The 25,293-nt window shown below is 41.6% G+C and overlaps 3 protein-coding genes and 1 pseudogene across 5 annotated transcripts; 2 read left to right on the forward strand and 2 right to left on the reverse strand.

Moving 5' to 3' along the window:
* Positions 1-86: 86 nt before the first annotated feature.
* LOC111220242 (zinc finger protein 646-like) lies at positions 87-8,428 on the reverse strand. The gene is made up of 3 exons (XM_022743266.1): positions 5,620-8,428; positions 4,308-5,387; positions 87-3,753 (listed from the first exon to the last, which is right to left on the reverse strand). Exons 1-3 carry the CDS (start codon positions 8,214-8,216, stop codon positions 2,859-2,861), a joined length of 4,572 nt encoding a protein of 1,523 aa, XP_022598987.1. The 5' UTR covers positions 8,217-8,428; the 3' UTR covers positions 87-2,858.
* A 1,357-nt stretch (positions 8,429-9,785) lies between these two features.
* Positions 9,786-13,044, forward strand: LOC111219859 (zinc finger protein 668-like). The gene is made up of 2 exons (XM_022742698.1): positions 9,786-9,887; positions 10,475-13,044. Exon 2 carries the CDS (start codon positions 10,483-10,485, stop codon positions 12,478-12,480), a length of 1,998 nt encoding a protein of 665 aa, XP_022598419.1. The 5' UTR covers positions 9,786-9,887; positions 10,475-10,482; the 3' UTR covers positions 12,481-13,044.
* Positions 13,045-13,175: 131 nt separating this feature from the next.
* LOC111219639 lies at positions 13,176-14,554 on the forward strand (annotated as a pseudogene).
* A 412-nt stretch (positions 14,555-14,966) lies between these two features.
* LOC111220300 (circularly permutated Ras protein 1-like) lies at positions 14,967-24,546 on the reverse strand. Of its 3 annotated transcripts, none has more exons than XM_022743349.1 (21): positions 24,367-24,546; positions 23,974-24,079; positions 22,910-23,161; positions 21,586-21,807; positions 21,300-21,440; positions 21,137-21,217; positions 20,976-21,049; positions 20,526-20,690; positions 20,380-20,421; positions 20,047-20,136; positions 19,562-19,713; positions 19,383-19,464; positions 18,818-18,948; positions 18,490-18,574; positions 18,265-18,371; positions 18,011-18,123; positions 16,884-17,001; positions 16,145-16,285; positions 15,480-15,573; positions 15,367-15,393; positions 14,967-15,271 (listed from the first exon to the last, which is right to left on the reverse strand). In XM_022743349.1, exons 1-21 carry the CDS (start codon positions 24,406-24,408, stop codon positions 15,182-15,184), a joined length of 2,355 nt encoding a protein of 784 aa, XP_022599070.1. In that variant the 5' UTR covers positions 24,409-24,546; the 3' UTR covers positions 14,967-15,181. The 3 variants fall into 3 exon arrangements, with proteins under 3 accessions (XP_022599070.1, XP_022599072.1, XP_022599071.1); XM_022743351.1 differs by having other exon boundaries at positions 23,974-24,075; positions 24,367-24,416; XM_022743350.1 differs by having other exon boundaries at positions 23,974-24,100; positions 24,367-24,374.
* Between the last annotated feature and the right edge of the window lie 747 nt (positions 24,547-25,293).

A 25,293-nucleotide genomic window follows, 5' to 3' on the forward strand; every position in this document is an offset into this window, starting at 1 on the left:
GACAAATATGGACAAGAAATAAACACATTTCATTTTCCAAGTCTTTTAATTGATTTCAACTAGTTTTATCAATAATTTGCTTATATTCTAAACTAAGTTCTAACAAAGAAGTAAAAATCTACGCTTCAGAGTGACAAAATAGTTATATAAATATGAATTAAATACTGAGCAGACATTTTTGAGCACTGAAAATCCAATAAATCAGAACATGTGGTATATGCTTTTTATTACACAATAGCTAATCTAGCATTTTCTCCTGCCGAACAAAATCTTGCCATAAATGTACAGAGATCCAACCAATATTTTCATTCTAATATTTACAGAGAGCTCTGAGATTAACGCGCACCACAAATACCAGGCTGTGATTGTGATCAATGACAGAGGAGTGAACGTGTTAAAACACAGGAAATAAGAACATGAACATTGTACAAAAATAAAGTCAGTTTACAGTTTTAACTGAAATGTGCATGTTCCGTTTTACATGTAGGCTACCATGGCATACGAAAATATGTTATAGGAATCATCTAAATGATTACAATTAATACACACAGGCTTTTAAATAATGTAATGAAATGGCAAGTTGTCATGGTTTTTGAGGGATATTGTCAATATACTGAATCTGTTGAAGACAAATGAGATGTACTCAGTTTGTGCACTGAAACAATACTTTCAGCATATTGCTTAAATATTACGACCCGCAAAATGAGCTGAGGTGAGCTATCAAGCAGCCGACTTGTTGCCTGTCAACACCCCAAACATCAACATCTCGGCTGCATTATTATCGACCAACTGTCGTCCTTAGGCTACAAGTGTCTCAACTACACGTGTGCAAATATAATTCTGAAAACAACAAACTGCAGAGACACAACCATGTTATGGTGGAAAGAGATTCTGCAAACTACAAAGTAAAACCTTAAAAGTGATGCTTCATCCCTTCCATGTCTTACAATTGGTAATTATCTGAGTTTGTATGATTACAGTGTATCCCCTACAATTAAGCTGCATGAGGCATTAAGTAGCAGTTACTAGGTAGGCAGGGCTTTCCATGAGGTATTTCATACTTCTGACCAGTGCCAACATACTCATACATGAAATGTAATGTATATGGCATAAAGAAAATCTCATTGTAGATTATTATAAAAACAAAGGCCATGTGTTCACTTCTGCTAGAATTCTGTTTTTTTTGTGTTTTTTTTTTAAACAATTAAGGAACAACATCCACGTTAGACAACTTCAGCAAAAAAAAAAAGAAAAAAGAAAAAAAATAATCATAATTGCACATTTTTCACAGAAAATAAGTGGTTCGTGAACTTCAACAGTGAAGATGAAACTGGTTTGTCGCTGTAAATTCACATAGCTCTGGTATGTTTGCAGTAATACTTGTGCTTAGCAGAAATGAGGCATTTTGTCCATAATTGTTTGTTTGAGAGTACAAACGTAAAATCATTCTATTTGATTAATATACAGCATTTGTGGGGGAAAAAATTCAAAATTTTCACAGAGACAAAAAGGAACCACTTTCACCTCACTGTTGCAATATTTAGTTATTGACTGCTTTAAGACATTTGAAATGTTTGTGGCTGAAAAGATTCACAAATCATCAGATAAATAATAAAAGAAATCAAATGTAGCGGACAAAAAAGCAAAAAAACAAAACATTATTTTACAGTATAACAAGTACAGTGAGAGGAGGTTTGTTTACATTAAACTGCTACAGTCGGTTTACATTTTAGGCACTGGCACTTCAACATTACTGATGCTTCTCAAAATGTTCCAAGATGGATTACAGCATGCACTGCATGTGCAGCTCTAACTAAATGTTGGAGTGACTTTGAGAACTGTTACATGAGCTAAAATATAAACATGTTGAAATGGCACAAGTGGAAAAAATGCTTTGTTGAGTTCAGAAACAGATTATCTACAATGTTTTACACATCAGGTATGTTCCTTTTGAAGGTTTACCCTGAGTGCTGCCAACAACGCACCATCCTCGGGTCGTCCATTCCTGCCTGTTGTAACTGAGAACTAATGAGTTACAAATCGACTGATGAAGTTCCTTAAAGGCTACATGAGTTTAAGAAGACAGTTTTTTAACAACATTCATAAAAAGTTTTTCTAATAAAATATGGACATAAAATAACAGGAATAAATTAATAAATACATCCATTTTAGCATACAATGTCACTCAATGTGAATATTATTAGCAGTACAACTATTTACTTGATAATATGATTTCAGTTTGCCACTGACCTTTGGACACACCCAGAGGTATTTGACTTAATAACAACAGGCTTGCCCTATATGAAATCGCAAAGGACAGTGAGCAGTCCTTCGAGATCAACGGCAAAGCTAACAAAAGGATTCAAAGATAAATATAGTTTGTATATTTTGTTTCCTAAGGAACTTACAGAGGCACTGAACACAATAGATAGAAAGAGAGGAGAGATCACCGTTAAAACAGTAGTCTTACAAAAACATGATATCAGTGTTGATGTTCTTACATGGACCTGGGCTGCACTTTTCTGTTCACTTTGGTTGGTTGGTTTGTCATTGAGGAATGAGCGGCGACTAATGTTTTCATCACCTGCCCTGTATTCTGGGATCCTGTGCATTCATGGAAAACATTCAGGCCTTATTAAAAGCTGACTGATAAACTCACTTTTCAGTGATGTTGTCATCTGTTGTGGAGGTAAGACTGGAAGTCTGTAATGAAATGTGCATCTTCAAAAGGAGCTTCTGTCAGGACCAAGGAGCACTTTCTGAAAAAAATACTGTTTTACAATTACTGATAGAGGGATACATAACAGATAATAAGAGGACCACCTGTGTTCTTCTCTTGTATGATCTGGAGTACTACTTTAAAGGAAAGACCCCATGTCCAGGTCCATAAATGTGTCAGCATCCATGCTAAATGAGGAGTCGTAGGTCTGCGTGTTCTGGTGCATCTTCTGATGGTGCCGCAGGTTGGACTTGCTGGAAAAGCTCTTGTCGCACAGCAGGCAGGCAAAGGGCTTCTCTTTGGTGTGGATGCGTCGGTGACATATGAGCTGAGTGGACACGCGGAACGCCTTCCCACACTCCAGGCACTGGTAGCGCTTGGGCTCCGTGTGAATGCGCCTGTGGTTTTTGAGAGCCATCAGGTTGGTGAACTCCTTCTGGCAAATGGAGCAGAAGAATGAGCCCGTCTTGTGGCTGTTCTTGTGGTTGAGGAGGGAGCCGGCGTGTCGATAAGTGCGGCCACAGTGCTCGCAGACGTGGCTCTTCTCTTCTGTGCCAGCAGTGTCATTGCCCTTCTGTGAATTAGTGATGCTTCCTGGAATATGGGACAGAGGTGGTGGAACCTGCTTGTGCATCTCATCCATCCCCATGGTCTGATTTATTCCTGAGTCCCAGCAGTGGTTGTTATCTATGGGTTCATCCACAGCGTGCTGATAGGGGCCCTGACCACTGTGGTGCATGTCGTGGTGCTGCTGGTAACTGTCTGTGGTGGGAAAGCTCTGCTGGCAGAAGCTGCAGATCACAGCCTGGTCCTTTGAGTGCACCTCCATGTGGCTCTGCAGGTGTGCGACCAGGCAGAAGGTCTTGCCGCACTCGGGGCAGCAGTGACGCCTCATCTGGGAGTGTATCTGTAGGGTGAGAGGATCGGGAAATGTCTGGAGACACAAGGTACAGTGGTGGAGGTTTTCGGAGTGTGTCTTTTTATGGTTGAGGAGGGAGCCAGCGTGGCGGTAGGAGCGCCCACACAGGTCACACCTGCAGCAGGGATATGTTCATGTTCAGTCCCTAATAAGACACTGCAACCCAGATCATTTCAACCGACAGTAAATTATTTATAAAACTGCTTGTCTCTGAACATATTCCTCTACTGTTCCTATCATTAAATGTTACTGTACTATTAAAATAATAGCCTAACCAATACTGGGCTTTTGAGGGCAATGCTGATACTTTAAAAGTCCACACCAACACATAACATTAATATTACTGATATTTTAAATGTTCTTTTTAAGTATTGTAACCAAGATATGTATTGAGTGGGACATTTTGCAGTTGAAAAATAAACTTGTCAGTGTTTTCTGGTACTTTGTTGGCATTTCTGTACTGCAATTTCTGGAAACGTATCAGTCCAATATATATACACTCATACAGATACATCTGCAATAACAAAAAAATATTGGCTGATATGTGGGCCACTTTAAGGTCAGGATAATTTTGTTTAAAAAATAGAAAATACATGAAAAGTACACCAATGATGACTAATAGACAGAACAAGACTTACATGCTCAATTCTCAATAAGAGAGTAACTCACATGAAGCACTTATCGCCCCTCTCTGACTGCTGGACTCCAGCTCTTGTTGAGTTCTCCTGACCTCTGCGGCACCGGTGCCTCTTCAGACCAGACCTGCCCTGGAAGCTCTTTCCACACGCAGGACAGCTGAAGTGACTTGCCACCCGGTTGTGGACCCTCTGGTGGTTGTGCAGGATACTGGCAAGGCGGAAGGCCTTTCCGCATGTGAGACACACATACTTTTTCTTCTGTGTATGGATGCGTGTGTGATTGCGTAGAGCCATGGGGTTAGTGAAGGGCTTAGAGCAGAAGGTGCAACTGAAGTGCCCTGTCTTGTGGGTATTTTTGTGGTTCAGGAGTGAGCCTGCATGGCGGTAGCTGCGATTACATATGTTGCATGTGAAAGGGCGTTCCTCTTTGTTTGGAGACATATCTGTTTGTGCATCACTGCTGCCTGAAGGTTTATCACAGGTGTGGGCTGCCAGTTTGTCAGCAGAGGAAAAGGCCTGCTTGCATTCCTTACACTTCAAGGCTCTAGATTTTAGGCCCCTCCTGCCTCCAGCCCCATCGTTTCTGAGGTTTGCACAGACGTGAGCTAATAGCTGCTTCTTTCCTCTAAAGCCTTTTCCACAGTTTTGGCAAGAGTGCTTTTTATATGCAAAGTGGGTGCGCAAGTGGTTTTTCATTGCTAGTTGATTGGAGTAAGTGTTGTTACAAACAGAACAATAATATTCACCTGTTTTATGGGAGTTTCTGTGGTTGACCAGACTTCCTGCATGGCGGTACGTACGCCCACACTGGTCACAGGCAAAAGGTCGCTGGTCATCTGTGTCCTCTGATTTGACTGAAGTCTCGCACTTTGTTTGAGACGATTTTTCTTCAAGCAGTTGCTTGCAGTGTCGAGCAGAGGTAAAAGCCTGATTGGAATTTGAAGTCAAGGACTGCATTCCTCCATCTGACCGGGTCCCATTCATCTGCATGAGGGCCTGGATCTGGTTGTTGAGTTCCTGGATTTTGGCTTGGTTTTCTTTGTGCCTTCTCAGGTGGTTCAATAGCTGCTTCTGAATTTTGAAGGCTTTCCCACACTCATGGCAAGTATGCCTGGGGGAGGAGAGGAGGCATAATTAGTTAATTCTGTGTTTGCAAAACTGGAAAAAGTCTACACAATGAAAAGGCCAGGATGAGAAAACACATCTATGACACAAAAAACAGAGACTTTATAGGCAACTATTAGCTTCTTTTCTCTTTTTTAACATTAATTAAATTTGCAACATGAGGGACAAATGTAAGAACTGTACATGTACCAATGATGTGCATTATTGTTGGAACTAACCTCTTAATATCGAAGTGTGATCTCTGATGGTTTTTTAAGGCCAACAGGTTATAGAAGCGTTTCTGGCAGACGAGACATCTGAATACACCTGTTTTGTGGGACTTTTTGTGATTAAGGAGGGAGCCAGCATGTCTGTAGGACCGCCCACACTGATCACACTTGTACTGACGGGCTTTAGTATCACCCATCTCTTTAATGCGACTTGTGTCTTCATGCTGGGCAACATCATTTACTTTCACTTCCTCTTTACTATGCGTTGACTCATCTTTCCTCTCAGCTGTGCAGCCATGGTTTTCAAGATGATGATAGCTGGTGCAGAAAATGCCACAGCTGCCACAGATGATACTCTGTGCTTCCTCTTTGCCTCCAGACACACCACTGTTGTCCATATGTAAATGATTAACACCATCTACTTGGTCTGTGTTGTGCAGAAGCTGATGGGTAATCAAGTCCTGCCTATTGGCAAAACTTTCGCCACATGTACTACAGATCATCATCTCTCCCAGCTCATCATCTTTCACTTCTTCATGGGAGGACATGGATGAAGGCCCTGAGCTTGCAGGAGTACCATGGGACTGTGTGTGCCCTCGGAGATGGCTCCTGAGCGCCCTCATGCTGGTGTAGCTGTTTCCACATATAGAGCACTGATAAAGATCTCCATCATCATCCTCCTCTTCAGCGTTATCAACTTCTCCGCCACCATTCAGCTGATGACTGCTCACATTTTCATGGAAATTCTGTTCAAAGTAACTTTGGTCATGGCTACCATTCAGACCATGGAACTCTACATTACTCGCTGGATTTCCAATGGAATAGTGACCATTACTGTCCTGGAAGTTTATATTACTCTCATACTCACTGCTAGTAGTGTCATGTTGCTGCTGTAGCAGTGGACAACTGTGGGACTTAATCCCTTCAATATCAGAAAATGTCTCACCACAGTCTGCACACATATGCCTCTGCATCAGGTGTTCATTGTGAGGTAGATGCACTGTCATATCGTGGGAAAAGTCCTGATTAAACGGCTCATGGTACAATGCTCCATTGCTGTGGTCAACTCCATTCTTCTGATCGATACCAAGCACAGGCTGAGTGCTGTCCTCCTCCTCTTGTGAGGAGAAGCAGCCCTGCTGGTTATCCAGAGTCAGGGGCTCTGAGGAGAGCCAGTCTCCCTCAGCATTGAGGCTAAAAGATGACGACTGAGCTTTGTGGAGACGAAGATGACTTTTGAGGGCAGCCAGGTGAGGATAGCTCTTTCTGCATACAGAACACTGGTAAATCCCAACCTGATGTGACCTTTTGTGGTTGATGAGGCTCCCAGAGTGCCGGTAGCTTTTACCGCAGATTTGACACTTGAAGGGACGCTCATCAGAGTCTACAGTTGAAGTCTCTTCCATTTCTGTTGCATTGTCAGCGTTTTGTGTGTGTGTGAGGACAGGATCGAGAATGCTTGTGTCGATGATTGGGGGTTCTCCCTGAGTGCTACTGGAAGATGGAGTTTGATTATTGGAGCAATCTGAGTACACATGACCATTACTAATAATCTGCTCCTGTGGCTGATCAAAACCTCCATGATTATCTAATGATGATACTGAAGGTACATTATTTATAGGAGATGCATAAAAATTTGACTCTGGTGAAGCAATACTGTTGTCATATGATATATTGTGGTTCTCTAACAAGTTATCTTGAAGCCCAAATGACACAGATGAAGAGTTATGCATTTGGATGTGCTCTTGGAACTCCTCATCGCTGGGGAATAGTACCTGACACAAATGGCAGAAATTTACTGGAGCATCCTGGCTCTGAGGTGAAAACTGGCCTAGTGGTGTGCCTGTGTATGACCCACCCATTGAACCAGGGTCTGTCCCACTTCTTGCCTTGTGAGTTCTCTGGTGGCTGTAGAGGGCAGCCATGTTATTGAACAGTTTGAAACAGACTGTGCACTCAAACATTCCCACCTGATGAGTCTTTTTATGGTTGGTCAGGCTTCGATGGTGTATGTACGATTTGTCACACAAATCACATCTGAAAGGTCGATTTGCTGCATCATCAGAGGTTTCAGTTTGTGCATTATAAACAACCTCTGTCTTGTCCTCAGCTGGGCTATTTGCTGTAGAAGTCCCGACACTGGCTGAATGCTCACTGAGATGATGTGGGTGATCATTTTCAATTTCATGTGTGGGATACTCCATGTCTACCTTCCTGTATGACTGCTCCTTTGCTCGCCTAGCAAGGTGAACCCTCTCATGCGTAGCCAGCTGTGTTGCCAGACGAAAAGCTTTCCCACATTCTGCACAGGAGTACTTTTTCTGTGAAGTGTGGCTACGGAGATGACTCTTCAGGGACAAAGCGTTTGAATTTTCTTTACCACATATGTTACACTGAAAAGAACCTACTTCATGAGTCTTTTTGTGGTTGGCTAGGCTACCTGCATGCCTATAACCACGTCCACATTCATCACATTTAAATTTGCGTTCCTCCTCTTGTTGAAGGTGAGCATCCATGTGCTCGAGCAGACTTGGCATATTGGGACATACCATGCCACACTGTTTGCAAGGAAAACCCGTTGTCCTGCCAGGGTCTTGCACTGCCATTACAAGATAACGACTGAATTAAGTGCACCACACACAGAGTGTCTGAATATGCAGGCGGGAAATGCATTAGATGCCTTTCTTGTCTGTATAAAAAGAAGAATTCTGTCTTTACAGTAAGGTCCACGGTGAGTCCAGGGAGGAAACACGACAGAGGACGTTGAGAACCACTTCCATACAATCAGGAAATTGACTTGAGTTTAGGTGAAGCAGGAAAATTGAGCTGTTGAAGACAGAAGACATGTCAATTAAAGCTGTGGTAAATACATGAACAAAGAAGATTACAGTATTCAGTTTTATGCAACGAGTTAGGCATAGATTACAAATAGCTAGAGGTGATCTAACACACATTTAGCCTAAATATAATAGTTTTAAGCTTCAAATAATCATACTACCATACAAACGGACAACTTAAATTGTAAAATACGCGTGTCAGTTCAGCAGCTTCTGTGAGCATGATCTGCGCTGATCCTGATTTACAGTAAATCTGTCCAAATCAATAAATGGAAAAATCACCCATGGTAGGTTTGCTTAACCAGCAGGTAACGATGATAAAACACTGATTTATCAAGTTGAATGAAGTAAGCTGGAGACTCTGCCCAACCTAACATGTTTTGCTATATCTCTGCACCAGCAGGCTAACTGAACTAACGTTAGCTATGTCAATAAACCGGAGACCAACGCCTCTCTTGACAGATTTATTGCCACTGCAAATATCCACGTTCTCCGACATTATAAACAAAAATAGAGTGAACATACTCGTCCTCAAAAGGTTATAAGGAAGGGTGGACAAGTTCATTACGGTTAAATTTGTATCACAGAGCAGTGGGCTAACGTTAGCGCGCCACCAGCTAGCATCATCATGGCTAGCTAAACAAACATTGCACCAAAAAGCTAAGAAGTCGTTTTAAAAGCGGAATTACTACATTAGCAAATGCGTCAAATTAAATACCTGCAACAGAACTGATTCAATGCATGCCTCCGAAGATATATTTTCATTCATTATTATAGAAACGTAATTTTATGTAAAGGGCACCCCCCTTTTTTCCCCAATTGTCTTTTTTTCCCTTCCATCCCCGTTTCCACATTGCTCTTGTTGCTAGGAAACAGGAAATGTGCAGCAGGGAAATACTTCCCTCTAAAAGGCAAGTAGGTGGGCTAAAACTCGAGTTAGTACAAACCGCAGCGAGCTCCGCGCAAAAAGCAATTACAAAGCATACGTTAAACGCAAATAAAAACCATTGGTCCATCTCACTATTCTGCCTCTGGTTTTCGCAAAATACCTAAAGCACATTAGCATTAGCTTCAGGTTAGCACTCGTAGCTAGCACTGCCATTGACTTATGAGCCTTTTATTATCTTCGCTTGACTATGCAGGCGTGTTTCCATAATTAAAGATTACTTGCTAACTTTATCAGGACTACCATCTTTTTACCCGGGGGTTGTAATTCATATATTACGGATCTTGTCCTGGTGTTTTTTTGTTTTTTTTTTACCATTAAACGTATTAAAATGTTGCACACTTGGCTTGCCGAGAGCTTTCGTCATCATGGTCCTAGAGCCGTCCCCCATCCTGCAGCCAGTCAACAGCAATCACTGTGTGTCTGAGTAAATGCAGTGGCGTACCAGACATTGTCCCAGGCATTATCGGCCAATGTTTAATGTCCTGATTCAGGTAAGAAAGATCGTTGTTTCTCACATACGATATAAAGACAGCTAATGTTAGCGCAATCCACCCCGTGTAATGACGGTCATGGTGATGATGACACTGTCGAGTGATTTGGTGCAGCCGGTCCTAAAGCCAGCCATTTTGAGTTAGTAAAAATGTTTAGCAGGCAAGCTAGCTAAAGCGGAATACGTACATATCGTGTCCGGTTGTTATCACCATCACACTGACTTGTGATATTTGAGCCTCGTCTCCGGTCGGCCTGATGTCAGTCATTCATACACACTGATCTCTGTCATTGCATCGCCAACTTCCTCTGGCATCAAAGCGGTTAGCTTATTGTCCCTGAGGTCCTAATGCCAGCCATTTTGTGATTGAACGCACACCCACATATTTCTGTTATTATGTGATTATACAGATTTTTTTTTTCTCTTGTCCACCATCAGCCACTGTCACTGACAAGCTGCTCAGATAATTCATATATTAGAAGATATGAGTCTGATGTCTGAACAATTTTGCAGTATTACACTCTTACTCAGCTAATTATGTTTATTTAAATAATAAGTACAAAATCTTTTTATATCATATCTTTGCAGATATAAAGATGGCCTCTCCTCAGCCTGGCAGCCCACCTCTTGCAGAGCAATACACCCCTCCTGCACAGGATGAAGAGGGCCAGCAAGAGGAAGAGATGCTGAAGGATCAGCCTGCAAAGAAACGTGGCAGAGGCAGGCCTCCAAAAGCCAAACCTTCTTTCAAATGCTCTACATGCACAGAGGCTTTCAGGAGTCTGTCAGCGCTGCGCAGCCACAAGCTGTCGGCACATGTAAAGGACCGTCAGCAGCAACACTCATGTTCACAGTGTACCAAAACATTCTCGAGCAAGGCTCAGCTCTCAAAGCATGAGCGCACTCACTCAGCCCAGCGCCCCTTTCAGTGTCCTGACTGTCACAAGGCTTACAAGACGCCCACAGAGCTACGCAACCATAGCCGCTCTCACACTGGGGAGAAACCTTTCATATGCACGGAGTGTGGTAAGGCCTTCATGCAGGCTATATGCCTGAGGATCCATATGACGCAGCACAGTGGAGAGCGTCCTTACTCTTGCCGTCAGTGCTCTAAGAGCTATCCCACTTTGTCTAAACTGAAGGTGCACATGCGCTCTCACACAGGAGAAAAGCCATACTTCTGTGCTGAGTGCGGGAAGAGTTTTGCTGATCCCTCTGTGTTCCGAAAACATAGAAGGAACCACCAGGGCCATCGGCCGTATGCCTGTGATGAGTGCGGGAAAACGTACACAGAGCTCAAGGACCTGAAGAACCATGAGCGCTCCCACACTGGGGAAAAGCCGTACCTGTGCTCAGACTGTGGCAAAGCCTTCTCCCGCTCCTCCTCTCTGGCCTGCCATCAGCGCATTCACTCCCAGAATAAACCCTATCAGTGTGAGCAGTGTGGCAAAGGCTTCACCCAGCTGTCCTCCTACCAGTCTCATCTCCGCACTCACTCTGGTGAGAAGCCGTTCCTCTGTCCACAGTGTGGCAAGATGTTTTCTGACCCATCCAGTTTCCGTCGCCACCAGAGAGCCCACTTGGGTTTCAAGCCCTACCCCTGTGATAAGTGTTCCAAGAGGTTCAGGCAGCCGGCTGATCTGGCCGTGCATGAACGTGTTCACTCTGGAGAGCGCCCTTACAAATGCCAGAGCTGTGACAAGGCCTTTGTAGCATCCTGGGATCTGCGGCGCCACATGCTTGTCCACACAGGACTTAGGCCCTTTTCTTGCACTGAGTGTGACAAGTCATTCGCTGAGCGCTCCAGCCTCAACAAGCACCGGCGTGTGCACTCTGGAGAGCGGCCTTTCAAATGTGAAGAGTGTCTGAAGTCATTTGTTGTATCTTCAAGCCTGCGCAAACATGAGAGAACTCATCTAGCTGAGCATTCTGAGCAACAGCAGCAGCAGCAGCAGCAGCAGCAGCAGCAGCCACAACAACAGGAGGCAGAGGCAGGGTCAGCTTCAGGCTTTACTGCCCACACAACTCTCCCTCAGTTCTCCTGTACGCACTGTGATGCTACATTTGGAACCTGGGATGAAGTTCAGTCCCACGAAAATCTTCACTCCATCGACTCTACTCCTCCAACTGTTACTAAGATTGTGCCACTGGGCTCACATGTCTGTGAAACCTGCCAGGCAGAGTTTGCACAGCTGGCAGACTTACAGGAGCATGAGAAGCAGCATCCCAAGCCGAGGCCTCATGTCTGCAACAGCTGCGGCAAAGGCTTCCTCAACAAGTCTGGACTACGTAAACACCAGAAGATCCACTCCACCAACAAACCTCACAGCTGCTCCCACTGTGGCAAAGCGTTTCTATTTGCCGCCTACCTTCGCAAGCACTTACGGACTCACGCGGACGCTGCTCCGGCCGCCCCACAACTAAGTGACATAAACATTATTCACACGGACCCACTGCCCTCTCCTCCACCCCCCAGTGAGGTTTCCCCCTCCACCGTTGAACCCAGCGCCATATCCCTGACGGTTCCAGTCGCTGTACCTGTGACTGCTTTCCAGACTCTGCCAGAGTACTTAGTCAAAGAAGAAGGTCTTTAAGCTTTTTTTTTGTTTTTGTTTTTACTCATTTGGAACTTTGATCCTACAAATATTTAGCCGGTGGCCTTAAATCTTTTTCGATGATGGGGCTTATTTTGAAAAAAAAAAAGTGTTATTTTTCAAAATGACTTCCTTCAAAAACTTCAAATTAGAGTCTCCTACATATGAATTGTTACGGCTTCGTCACTGTTTTGTATTGCCATGTTATTTGTAAGATGTTATGTATGATGTTCATGTTTTAAAATGTATGCTATACTATATGTAGCCTATTAAGGAATCATCTTATCTGTTGTAATCTCCTCATAAAAAGTGGTGTTGCAAACATGATCACTGTAAGAATCTCTCTTAATAATGCTGTAACATGTTTTTACACTACATTTTTAATTATAGCTTGTCTTAAATTCTTTGCATTCAGTGACTTTACATGTTAACATCATTTGTAACTGTTTTATTGTATAAATATTTGTAATTACTGTCATCAAATATAAAAATTGTCAAGTAAAAAAAACAAACAGTGGAATTCCAAAATATTTAGTCAGTGGAATTAAATTTTTATACAAATAAAAAAAAACGTGTAATGTGCAACAAGTAGTAATGTTTTGTGTTTCTATGTCCGCAAAACCCAACGTTTCTTCATATTTGAGTGTCTGTGCATTGTTTCTTTTGCATGAGCAGCTTAAATGTTGAAGCGGGAGATGTCTACGAAGAGTAAAGTGAGATTAAGTCGGCACATCGTCTGCTGTTAAACTGTCGCACGTATACTGATGACTGACATTTCCTGCACCCATAAATTACTGAATGGGAAGCGAGCATGGTAGCCCATTAGTGGGCTGCAACTCCTACAGGTGAGCTCCTCTACCTGTCACACTTTATTCCCATTGATGCATCCCTTTACCTGGAAGTACGTTACATCAGGAATCACTTCATTCCCTACACAAGCTTTTTTTTGGGGGTGTGTTTGCACTGTAACTGTAGGTACAGTCCCATTTAAATTTAATCAGTTATTCTACAGGGGAGACCAAATGAAACATGACTTTTGACTCAACTCACAGTTGAAATAAACTCTAAAATTGAAATTTGAGATGAAATTCCTGTCACTCAGAAAAAAGCTCTGATGATATATCAGCATGATTGAAAGTGAAATGATCCGTCATAAATATGTAGCGTGATGGAAGAAGTACTCCCGTCCTTAACTACTTTACACAGTTAATTTAATCCACCGGATTTTAGGGGTCATGAGTTCATTAAACGGAGTAGGAAAGAAGAAACTAAGTTCTGCTACACAAATCTGAATTAATTTTTTATTTACTTTTTTTTAATCTTTACTTTGGACCTAAAACAGTTATTTAGATGAAACAATCAGAAAAGTTTTGAGGAAATCTATAGACTTCTGAAATGTGACAAGAAGCCTGAGAAGACAGAATCAGAAGTGTGGTGTGTTTTCCTTTGTTCCAACCTCCCCACTCTTAGATTCCCAAAAAAAGCCAGGAGTGACGAAGGCAGTGGTAGTAACAGGCCTCATTCCCATCCTGCGGACGGCAGTAGACGCCACCACCACTCGCAAGTGCTGCTCCCTGTGGTTTGGCCTCCCTGTGGATCTGCATGGTGATCCTCTTCCTGGCTGAGCTGCCCGTCACTAAAACTGGAACCTGACTTCACCTGCAACGGCACAAGGGGACAACATCTGCACCAGAGCCTGTTTTAATAAGATATTTACACAAAGCTATGATGGTGGCCTGGAACTTGGATCTTTGTCCTGGTTATCCTCTCCGTCCTGCGCATAGATCTCCACGGAGACAGAGGCACTGTTGGCTTCTACCTGCTCATCACTCTGCGTATTCTGGTTGAATCTTGGTTTGTTTATGTTCCGTTTTCTTGGAACCTGAATAATAGTCCATACAAATGTTGGACAGACATCTGCTCTGAGTTACGCGTTTGTGTTGTGAGGGCCACCCCAGAGAAGCACATGTCTATTTATGCTTTGGCTTCCATTTTAGGTATGATTATTGTTTGTTCCAACCTATTTTGTATGTACACCATTGTTCGCTATCTAAATATTGACAAAATATTCTGATTTAGATTCAGTACATATGAACTCATAATGACTGTCAGTGCATGTATTAAAAGCATGAGCCATAATGCTTGGCTGCTTGCTCTTGTGTGATAATTTTTACTTTTGCACGTCAAGTTTGGTGCAAACAAACTATTCACTTCTAACATCTATTAAAACATAATTACATAATCACAATCAATAGGACTATATTGACTGTTGTGTGGGAGCTTTACATGTGTTAAAAGATGTATTTTGCGGACACCAAAGGCCTGGGTGTGAGCTGTGTGATGTGTTTCTGAGTCATGTTTTTTCTATGTGTTTTTGTCTGTGCAAAAACACACACACTGCCACAGGGAAGGTGTCAAATATATATATGTATATATATATAAATGTACACAGTATACTGCCTCAGCAGTTATTATATGCAACACTGAAAGGAATCACTTAAAGTCTCACAGAGAAATAAGTTTCTTTATGACAAGGATGACCATGTTTTCAGCTGATATACAGTAATACATTATTAACACTGTGAAATATTTGAAGGATATTTCTTCGGCCAGATAATCAAAGTCAAACTGCAGTATTTATCCTTGTCATTCATGACTTGAGTTGCTTCCAACCAGGTAAAAAGTGGAGGCTGACAGTTGGCTAGAGTTTATGTTTATTCTTTAGTGAAATGGACTTCCTGTTGCTGTGCTTCATGGCGTAGAGCAGCACTGCACCAGCGTCTGTTAGAGACTGGTGGGAGAAGAACGGAAGAATTATCAAAGGGTAATGTAGTTTTCCAGTACTGAGCAGTATGAGGACAGTATAAGAGCAAGACATGACTTTACCTGTGAGTCTGAAATGACAGATTTTCTCTGGAAAACACACAAATAAAAGTGTTTAAGTGTGATGATTCGAACTAATGTGAGGTACTGAATCTAATAAACATAAAGTAACTCACCCGTGTGAAATTATGAATGTTGTTGTAAATTGGCTCCATAGTTTTCACCCATTCTTGGTACGTCTGTTTGTCCTGTGCACTGTGATTGTGTTCACTGCAAACAGAGACAGCACATCATCTGCCCATTCTAAAAAACACTGTACAGCTAATAAATAGCAGCTTTCAAAGGCAGGTAGACTGTAAAAAATATAAAAAGAAAGTAAAATAGTTTCTGGAAAACAAGCTTAAAATCAAAACTACCATTTAAATAAAAAGAATATCTGGGGGAAAAAAAGGCTTGGGATTGTTAATTATAAACCTTCAACAAAAAATATCATCTGAGAGAAAATAATAATCGTCTTAGGAACATCAATAAAATCATCAGTTCATCTGATTAATCAGATGTATTTGAATATTTATACTGAAGAATGCAACCAGTTGATCTGATTTCCATTTCATTTAAACCCACTTTTTATCTGTGCATCTGATTGCTCTGTCGGTGCAGCGATTTCCATATATTTTCAATTTTTTTTTTGTCATTTGTCATTTTTCTATGTGCTGAATGAATATATAATCAGCCCTCATTTTAATCCAGTTGTTGGACTTCAGCATAATTTAGCTCTCGTTCTACATGTTGCCCACACACTGACGCAGTCAGAGTTTCCTCCATCCCTTCTGTAACTCACATTGCTCTCTCGATCAGCTTCCTCTGCAGCTCTCCCTCCCTCCTGGCGTCGAGGAAGCGGCCTCTGACAGCCAGAGCGGCGCTGGCCTGTGATGAGTTGAGCTGAATGATGGCCAGAGACAGAGAAGACAGGGCCGCCGAGCTGAGAAGGAGGGTCACACTTTTATCACAAGAGTGCTTCTCAGCATTTACGCCTTCAGCCTTGCCATTATATTACCATGCAAATACACACAGGTGCTACTTTGTAGCTGCTCAGACAATGAACTGCATGACCTTCATTTTGTATATGAAGCAGGCAGACTGGGTTGAGAGGTTTATTGTGACTAAACATTAGAATGGATGAAAAATTAGATTTACATGGTGCGACCATTTCTGGATGATGTGAACACTCCAGTATCTCAGCAACAGTCTCCTTGGATTTTCAAAACTGCTTTGCCTAAAGGTTCACTGAGATTGCCAGAAAATAATACATGTAATCAACTGTTGTCCTGAGGGAGAGAACGCCTCCTTGATGAGAGATATCACATGATAATGACTTGTTTGAGCTTACAAGGAAGCCACAAGCATACAGATAGTCAGTGCAATGGGTGAGTGGGTGTGTGTGTGTGTGTGTGTGTGTGTGTGTGTGTGTGTGTGTGTGTGTGTGTGTGTGTGTGTGTGTGTGTGTGTGTGTGTGTGTGAGAGACACAATCTCAAAACGCAAGTGAGTGAAGCACAGATTATGGAAACATCATGATCACCTGTCATCAGTAACATTTCGCTCTGAAGTTATCACTCTGAGCATCGTCTGTCCGTTCCTCCGCCGGTACCTGATCTGCAGCTGGACGGACACACGGCTGCCGGAGGCTGGTGCTGGCACTGAGAGAGAAGCACAGACACACCACAAATATGATTCAAGAGAGTTAAAGGTTATTTTTAAACAACAATCCTCTTGAGTGTTTTTGGATCACAGAGAGAGCACATGCTGCTTTTTGACCATGCTAAACATGGCATCCGTTTCTGGTTTGGTTTTTTGATTTTGATGAACAACAAAAACTCTAAGGGTTGTAGTGGTCAGAGAAAACTAACAGTGCTCTGGCATGTATGAGGAGTCAGTGGTCAGACTGGCTCAGATGAAACACCTATATGACCAGGCACAGGCAAGTGTTCAGTGATCAGATTGAATTGCTGCAGAATTAATTAATTAGAATTTACAGCTGATCACCAAAGTTACAGAAATTACCCTCTAGGCACCCATAGCAAATGTAATGACAATCTATCCAATAGTTGTAGGGAATAGTAGGGAAAGAAATCAAGGAATCCTCAAAGTTATTAGGATTAATCTTCTAGGGACCACGAGTCTCTGTCTAAAATTTCATCTTATTCCATCCAGTTGTTGTTGAACAATTTTGGCAAAAGTTGTGGAGTGAATGAGAAACAGACTGACAGCTCTGGAGCTGTTAATTTGTTCTTACTTTAATGAAAGCTATTCCTTACTGACAGACTAGGGGTAATTATTAGATTTTTTTTTAGAAAAATCACAGGTAGTAGCGCATCCAGATGGATTTATTGTTATCTAGCAAATTATGGCCCATTCTTGCATTTTCATCAATCCAGTTTTGTTAGTTTTTGTCAGATGTATTGACTCTGGATCCCTCTCACTTCACAGTGTTGTTGTCTCTCTTGCAATGATCTCAAATTGAGATTTTTTATTTGACTGGCAACAACACCAATCACCATCCTGTGTGAACTGGCAGCACACGTCAGACCACGACCTGTGATAATCCTGTGTAAAGCAGTAAAGCTGCAACTGGAGTTTGCAAGGTAAAAGAAACAACAACATTATTGACAGTCTGTCAGCGCTGTCACAGCAGTTTTTTTTTCTTACCATCTGCGTCCTGTTCATTGGCTCCGAACTGAAAGGTGATCTCTGTATCTGGGTCCACGTTCCCCACCTCTCGGGTCCCTTTGTATCCAGCCTCCCTCTCTCCTCTCATGTGCCTGCAGCAAAGGCATCAGTCAAACTAATGTAATTTAAAGTGTTTCAAATCCTTTCATGTGCCATCAATCTAGCCCAATTAATGATGCAATCAGAAATACAAGTATTAGGGTATATACATTCATTTACAGGGCAGCTCTTACAGTGATTTGGGCAGCAGTAATGTAACGGTACAGTGTGTGGCGATGGTCCTGTTCTCAATGATCTGTTCAAACTCTGGATGCAGCCTGTTTGGACTTGCTATTACCACCTAGAGGACAAGAGATAAAACGCAAAGATGATGTGAGAAATGCAAGATCTGATTTGACTGAGTGATAGATGACTGTTGCAACAAATCATATGCAACACAGCTTCACACTGTCTCTTACTTTCCCTCCAGTGCGATCGGCGAGTCTTCCCAGCTCATCCAGCCGGCAGTCTGTTCCCTCTATGGACAGCACAGACACCGTCACACTAATGGAGGAAGGATATTTCAGCACGATCTTCATCATAATAAATCTAGCTGAGCAACTGCAGGCATCCTCCATCTTTCACTTGGCCCTTATTAGTATTATCAGCACCAGTATTACTGTTGCCAGTGGAGCAACAGTACTTCAGATATGAAAGTGGCTGCACCTGTATGTTCACTCATTGTCTGTTTAGCAGTAAAATATGTTTAAACACATTCTTGACATTGACGTGGAGATGTGTACCAACCCCTGATTAGCAGCATACTCCCCCAGCTCCTGGTAGAAGATGGTGGATGAGAGGAGGGTGCGAGCATCATTATCCTCCACCTCCAGGTTCCCTAACTCTGTGTTGGCCTTCCCATCTGTACAGATAATCACCTTCAAGATCAGCAGGGATAGCAGATCAGGATTGTTTTGTTTTTAGAAAAATAGAAAAATGGAAAACTGACACTGACCCCTCATTGCAATTCATACAAGCTTTACATCACAGCTCATCTAGTTCAAAGTACAGGAAAAAAAGATATGAAGTGTTGATGAAGGAACGAAGCTTCATATACAAATAAAATGAGTCCAAGTGGCCATGACTGTGTGGTATTCCTGGTTCCTTTTCAGTCAACAACATTTACAGCTGTACACATCATAAAGACGTAAAGGTGTGCACAAGCTTTGCTGAATTAGTACAGCTAAATACTGTGAAGTGACAATGTAATACAGATTGCATGTCATGTATATGTCAACTACTGTATATATGGACCAAAGCATACAAATACACTGGTATGGTACCACAAATAAGACTGAAAAGCCAAACCTACTTTGGACCCTGGCTGTCTGGAGGCCATCGCAACTGCCAGGAGAGCAGCTGGACCCAGAGCTGTGGTCCCACTTTCAGATAATCTTCAGAGAATCAAGAGAATATGTTTGTTATTTGAACATACAGCAGGTAAGCTATAATACACAAAACAACTAATGCAATCTTTGTTTTTCTTCTTACCCCATAACTTGTCTCTGTAAGAAGTCCTTGGTCTGTGAGAGTGGAGGTGGACTGGGGAAACTGGCGGCAGCCTCTTTAAGATAGTTGCTGTCAGTCAACTCAGCACCGCTCAGGAACTGTGACGTGAAATTCTCATACCCATACATTGTAACCTGGCAATACAATCATCAGGGGATAAAGAAAAGCAATGGCAATAAAACATTTTATTCATGCAGTGATTTTTTTGAGATAATAATGATGCTGAATGACAAGACAATGAAGAAGAAATTCCAATATCCTGATATCAAATAAAAGGCAGAAAGATGCAGTGACTTACAGCGATGGAGAAACAGTGAGAACATTGAGTGTAAAAAGAATTATATAGTATAAGTCAGAGATAAACTCAAACAATAGCATGATAACAGCACATTTCATGAAAAAACTTGGGAGAATAAGGCAGAGAACAGTCTGTTGTCGTCCAGTACTCTATTAAATCATGAATGTACCTGATAGTTGAAGGTGATGAGACCCACTCTTGTGTCTGGTTGCTGTTCACTTAGTCTCTGAACACACTGCAACACGGCTTCCTGGACAAACTGGTTTGAATACAACAATTATTTATCACCAATGGCATCTTGGCAGCATCTCAGGACAGCTGTTATTTTTATCATAGTCATCTGTATTATGCATGTACAAAAGTGGTTTGTGGTAACTTTCCAGTTAACTTAATAGTGTGTTACTTGGAGAATTTGCACTTAAAAAAGAAGAAGAAAGACTTAAAGCTCATTTTCAGTCTCACAAACTTAAAAGGCCACTTGAAAATGAAAAAAAAAACTCACCTGGAGACGAGATCTGTGAACAAAATGCTCTCCCGCCGACACCTTGAAATGATAAGAGATTGATCAGTTAAAACATCAAGAGTTGTATTTGTAAACGTCAGCCACGAGTAAACAGATCAGTGTCAGTGTCAGTCGTGTGTTTGTACCTGGGAGGTGATGCTCATGGAGCCTGAGATGTCGATGCAGAAGAGCAGCAGAGCGCCAGCAGCGCACGGGGGCTTTTCATCAGGGTTGAGCAAAAAGAGAGCACTGGGTGGTATACTGGGAGGACTGGTCAACTCCCGGGATTGACAGAAGTGACACGCATGAAGCTGCCCAGTTTAAGGAGAGAACATTACTGTTACTGAGAAACATTGACCGGCTGAGACCAAACCAGCCTGAATCAATCAAACCAATCACAGTTATCCATTGTTTCATTATGATGCGATCAATATTTCTTATGCTTGACTGCATCTAACAGTTTGTCATGCTCCGTATTTTCCAGTAGTCATTACAAGGAGATTTATGGTTTGTTATTCAAATCTGAAATCAATGGCTCTTAATCATGTTACTACGTATCAGTTTCAGAATAAAGGTCAAATAAAAGATGCAATTACCACATTGACATAACAGGAGTCCTGCACAGAGCCACACTGGGAGCAGGAGGTGGGTTCACCTCGTATGGATTCCCCTGGAAATATGCAAACATCATCGTCATCGTAAGATAATGAGACTGAAAATCAAGAAGGTTTGATGGTGATGATAGAAGTTTACTGACCACTTTCCTCTGAGAGTAGTTTCCCTAAACTGACAAGGACCACATTAGGATTCCCTGGAAGAGGCTCCTTATCCGCTGATCCTGAGATGGGAATAACATGAGCATTCAAACTTTAGCATTTTGTGCAATGTTGGTTTTTTGACAGCTTGACTGTTGTATTTACCTTTTGCAGTAGACGACTGGGAAAGTGAAGAAGTTGAAGGTGATTTCTGAGAGGATGAAGCAGATGAGTGGTGTGAGGGTAACAGCACCAGGTACTCTGGCATTGACTTCATGAACGCAGGCCTCGGTGGGAGGGCTGGGGCTGTAGGGGTTTGAGATGAGAGCAGGAGAAACTTGGATGATCTGTCTCTTCCCTAAAGTCTCTGAGACAAATCTGATCTGGAAAGTACTGGGTTGTAACAAGTTAAACTCTAACACAAAGAGGAAAAACAAAGATGTCTATTCACCTGGCGTCTGGCCCGGCACATTGCTAGTAATAGCTGGCAGCTTCACTTCACCCCCAGTGCCCTCTGGTGTACTGTATGAGTAGTTTGGGTCCCAGCGATGGGCATTTAAATCTGGTTCATTATTTGGCAGGTCATAGGTAAATGTCTGACTGTTGTCGAGTGGCTTGCTGTGCAGAGAGGACTGGCTGCTCGCTGCAGGTCTCATGTGCGGTGGAAGAAGAGCTGGGTAAAGCAGATAGGAGAGGACTGTTGAAGGAATGAGTCACCCCAAAATAAAAGAAAATGTCATTCATCATCTTGGCTGCAGCTCAGTGGAATTAAACTACTAAAGTGTATTGGAGCTACAAACACGTGGTGATTTACCGCCTGTACCAAACCATGAGCGTGAAAGGTGATGATTTACTCTCATTATAAAAAAACATGTTATAGGTATTTTTGGCGTTAGTATGTTATTGATCTTTCTCTTTTTTTTGTTCTTTTTTAGCTAAAGGCCACTAAAGTGTTTTAGAGTCAATCAGTCGGTAAGTTTATTTTTTACTTTTAACTTCACCTTAAACATTTAGTGTATTTAATGTGCACACTGATGAAAGCACGCTTTACTGGTTAAAACATAAACATCATATACATACAACTATTAGACCTCTTAGGTATGAACACACACACAGACACATACCAAAGGTCCAGGTAACAATGCTAATGTAACAACAGGACAGGGGTTTAGAAAACTGTTAAGTTACAATTACCTCACACATTCACCTTATTGCCCTTTTTATTACGGTTAATAAGGTTAATACTTGTTTTTTTTACTAAAATCCTTCACCTACAAAACAGCTGGATTTGGCTTCAAGTATTGGAAGGAATTTGAAGGATATTTTTTGCATCTGAAAAAAGTTGGGAGAAGTGTGTCTGTGACAAAAGGGTCACAGGTTCGGACCAGCAGGACTGGCCTGGGCTTGAAAAGTAAAAGAGCAATGTTTGCCCCTTCTTTATTACCACTGCTCTCCTTGAGCAATGCCCCGTGCAGGTGTGAATATGAAACTCTGTGAGTGTGAGCCTGGCTTTTCTGAAATACAGGGGGCCAAACTTTCCTGTTTTGTTTTAAATGGCTGCATTAACATCAATAACTGGAAGAGCAGCAGGTAACTTTCTTGTGTGATTGGTAGCTGTCACTGGAATGTGACTGAAGGGACAGCACTGACTTTTAGGGTGAAGTACTCCTTTAAGATATCAATTGCAACCACGGCATTTCAGATAATACTAAAGGAGAGAAACTAAACTTGTCCAGACATACATTTACACATTTATTTTGCCACATTCACAGTACCTGTCCTTCGAGGAGATGTTGTCTGCTGAGCTGTTGTATTGATGGAAGATGCTGCCACCAGTTTACTGTGAAATTTGGCATTTTCATAGAAGGGAGTGGGCTTCACAACCTTCTTCACTTTGCTCTTTTCCAGCTGTTCAACGATCTTCGGGGTCGATTTGGGGAGTTTTGGTGATTTGGCCACTGTAGAGTTTGTTGGAGGAGGAGGTGGAGGAGTGCTAGGACGAATTCGGTTGACAGGGGGGAGGAGAGCTAAAAGGAATGAAAATGAAAAGGAAAATACTCACATCAGCAGTTCATTCTGAGCTGTTTCTTGATCCCAGACAAAACAACTGGTGCAGTGATGACCTTTGTGCTGTGAAGAAAATGTGACTCAGCCGGCAGATGGCTTTTACCAAGCAAAGCAAAGTATCTGAAAGGAATATCTCCTCTAAGATAGACACGAGAGGTTGTGTGTGTCACTGATTACATAATACATAATGGTACTTAACCAACCAGTCACCCAGACAGCTCTGACGCAAGGAGAAATCCACCTGTGGCTACATTTACACTGTCACGTACCATCAATCTTTGATATTCAAAGAAAAATTATCGGTTATCCTGTGATTAAGTATTGGAATTTAATCTTTCTTTCAATTCACACTTCAGTTAATGACTTCCTACATTTCCCAGATTGCCTTTTGACATCTTCCAGAGAATGGAGCCGACTGCAGGTGACATACGTCGGTGATAGACGTAGAGGAATGAAAGCTTTGTGCCTGTTTGATGGATTTCTTCAAACTGGTGAGTCAACAAAGAAGGTCTTTCAGAAGGTTTCAGAAGACACCAAGAATCTGATGTTTACTGTTCATGTTTTAGATTGCTGAAATACTTTCTGGTGTCAGACTCCAGGGAAGTTGCAGAGAAAATCTGTGTCTGGCAAGTGATCTGTGGGATTGAGTAAAACTGCAACTAAACCGCAAAGTAGAGCCAGAAATGTGAAACATGTCTGTTTAAACAAGTGTTAGTGTCAGAAATCGGGATTTTTTCTTTTTCTTTTTGATGTCAGGAGAAAGAAATCACACCTGAGCGTTTTATGACGTTGGCACTGGAGCGTTGGCCGTCCTTCTGAATCACTGCTGGTGGCACATAAACAAACGCACAGGCAAATTCCATAGTGATTCTGTCTGTCTGAGAGAGAAGGGACATTATCTAACAAAACATGACACCCAATAATGCATTAGTAGTGTAGACAGTAACATCTTTAACACATAAGATATGTAATTAAAATACAATCCAAAGTAATTTAAGTAATTACAGTACAATTTTCTCTGGGGAGCATGAGGAGACTCAGTTTGTAACATGTAGACATGCCCTCAGAAAGCCGTCTCATTAAAGAAACATCATTTAACCACACATCCATCATCTTTCTGCAATAAAGTCCTTTAAAAATAAACATATATATCAGGCGTACTTACACATGCAGAGTCCTTTGAATGCTGAATGTACAGTGCAACCATAAACAAGAAATCTCTTCAGGTCTCAGAAATGTTTCAACTACTGTGTGACGTCTTGTCATTAAATTTTTGTGCCTCAGAGATCTTGTCCAACAGGTTTCTCTCTTCCATGGTACTGTAGTGTAGTGGTATGTGCACAGAGCTGCGAGGTTGGGTGGTTAGTCAGAGATTTATCACATGTTGTACGACTGTAGTTAAACATTCACGAGTGTAAAATGGGTGAAAGTTGGAATGAGAAACATGTCAAAGGTCAGGATCATTAATATCGATAATTATCTTTCAAAATAAAAGAACAATCAACTATCCTGTGAAATTCTTTAATGATCCAGGAATTTAATATACTGATGTTGCTACTGAGATATGTTAAAATGTAAGTCACTTTGAACAATGGTGCCTGTAATATAATATTAATTGTTCAGGGAATCCTAATTACTGCAAGACTTCTGTGTATTGGAGAACTCAAATCAACACATTTTAAAGGATAATATCTATATATATATATATAAGTGTATATAGTATTTAAGTTTGGCAGATGTGTGTTTCATGTAAATATATCTATCAATATCAATACAGTATCTCTATACTACATAAAAAGCATTAAATGGATGTTAATTATGTAAAAAATACTTTTAAAATGATGAAGCATATCTACACATGTATGTTTTTGCTTTTAATTTTAGGTCTTTTGTGTTCTTTGTCTTAATATAAAACCTTTGTAAGGCGCAGTTGTGCTTTGAGGTGAATGCTAATGTCAGCATGCTAACATGCACTTGGTGACAAAACATACATTGTGATGTTAAGCAGGTGTAATATTTACCATGTTTATCTTCTGTTTAGTAGTCTGTTAGTATGCAAATGTGCTAAAAGCATAAAACAGGAAGTACAGCT

This window comes from Seriola dumerili, unplaced genomic scaffold (assembly GCF_002260705.1).
Source record: "Seriola dumerili isolate Sdu_G_001 unplaced genomic scaffold, Sdu_1.0 BDQW01000068.1, whole genome shotgun sequence".
Lineage (NCBI taxonomy): Eukaryota > Metazoa > Chordata > Actinopteri > Carangiformes > Carangidae > Seriola > Seriola dumerili.

Excerpts from the sequence above, each read along its gene's own strand:
- LOC111220242 (XM_022743266.1), bottom strand. The coding sequence starts at position 8,216 with ATGGCAGTGCAAGACCCTGGCAGGACAACGGGTTTTCCTTGCAAACAG. Across the intron at positions 5,388-5,619 it reads TCACACTTCGATATTAAGAG|GCATACTTGCCATGAGTGTG; the intron begins GTTAGTTCCAAC and ends CTCCTCCCCCAG. Across the intron at positions 3,754-4,307 it reads AGGGGCGATAAGTGCTTCAT|GTGTGACCTGTGTGGGCGCT; the intron begins GTGAGTTACTCT and ends TCCCTGCTGCAG.
- LOC111219859 (XM_022742698.1), top strand. The coding sequence starts at position 10,483 with ATGGCCTCTCCTCAGCCTGGCAGCCCACCTCTTGCAGAGCAATACACC.
- LOC111220300 (XM_022743349.1), bottom strand. The coding sequence starts at position 24,408 with ATGGTTGCACTGTACATTCAGCATTCAAAGGACTCTGCATGT. Across the intron at positions 21,441-21,585 it reads TGTGCCGGGCCAGACGCCAG|CCCCAGCCCTCCCACCGAGG; the intron begins GTGAATAGACAT and ends AAACCCCTACAG. Across the intron at positions 15,574-16,144 it reads AAGCTGATCGAGAGAGCAAT|TGAACACAATCACAGTGCAC; the intron begins GTGAGTTACAGA and ends CTCTGTTTGCAG.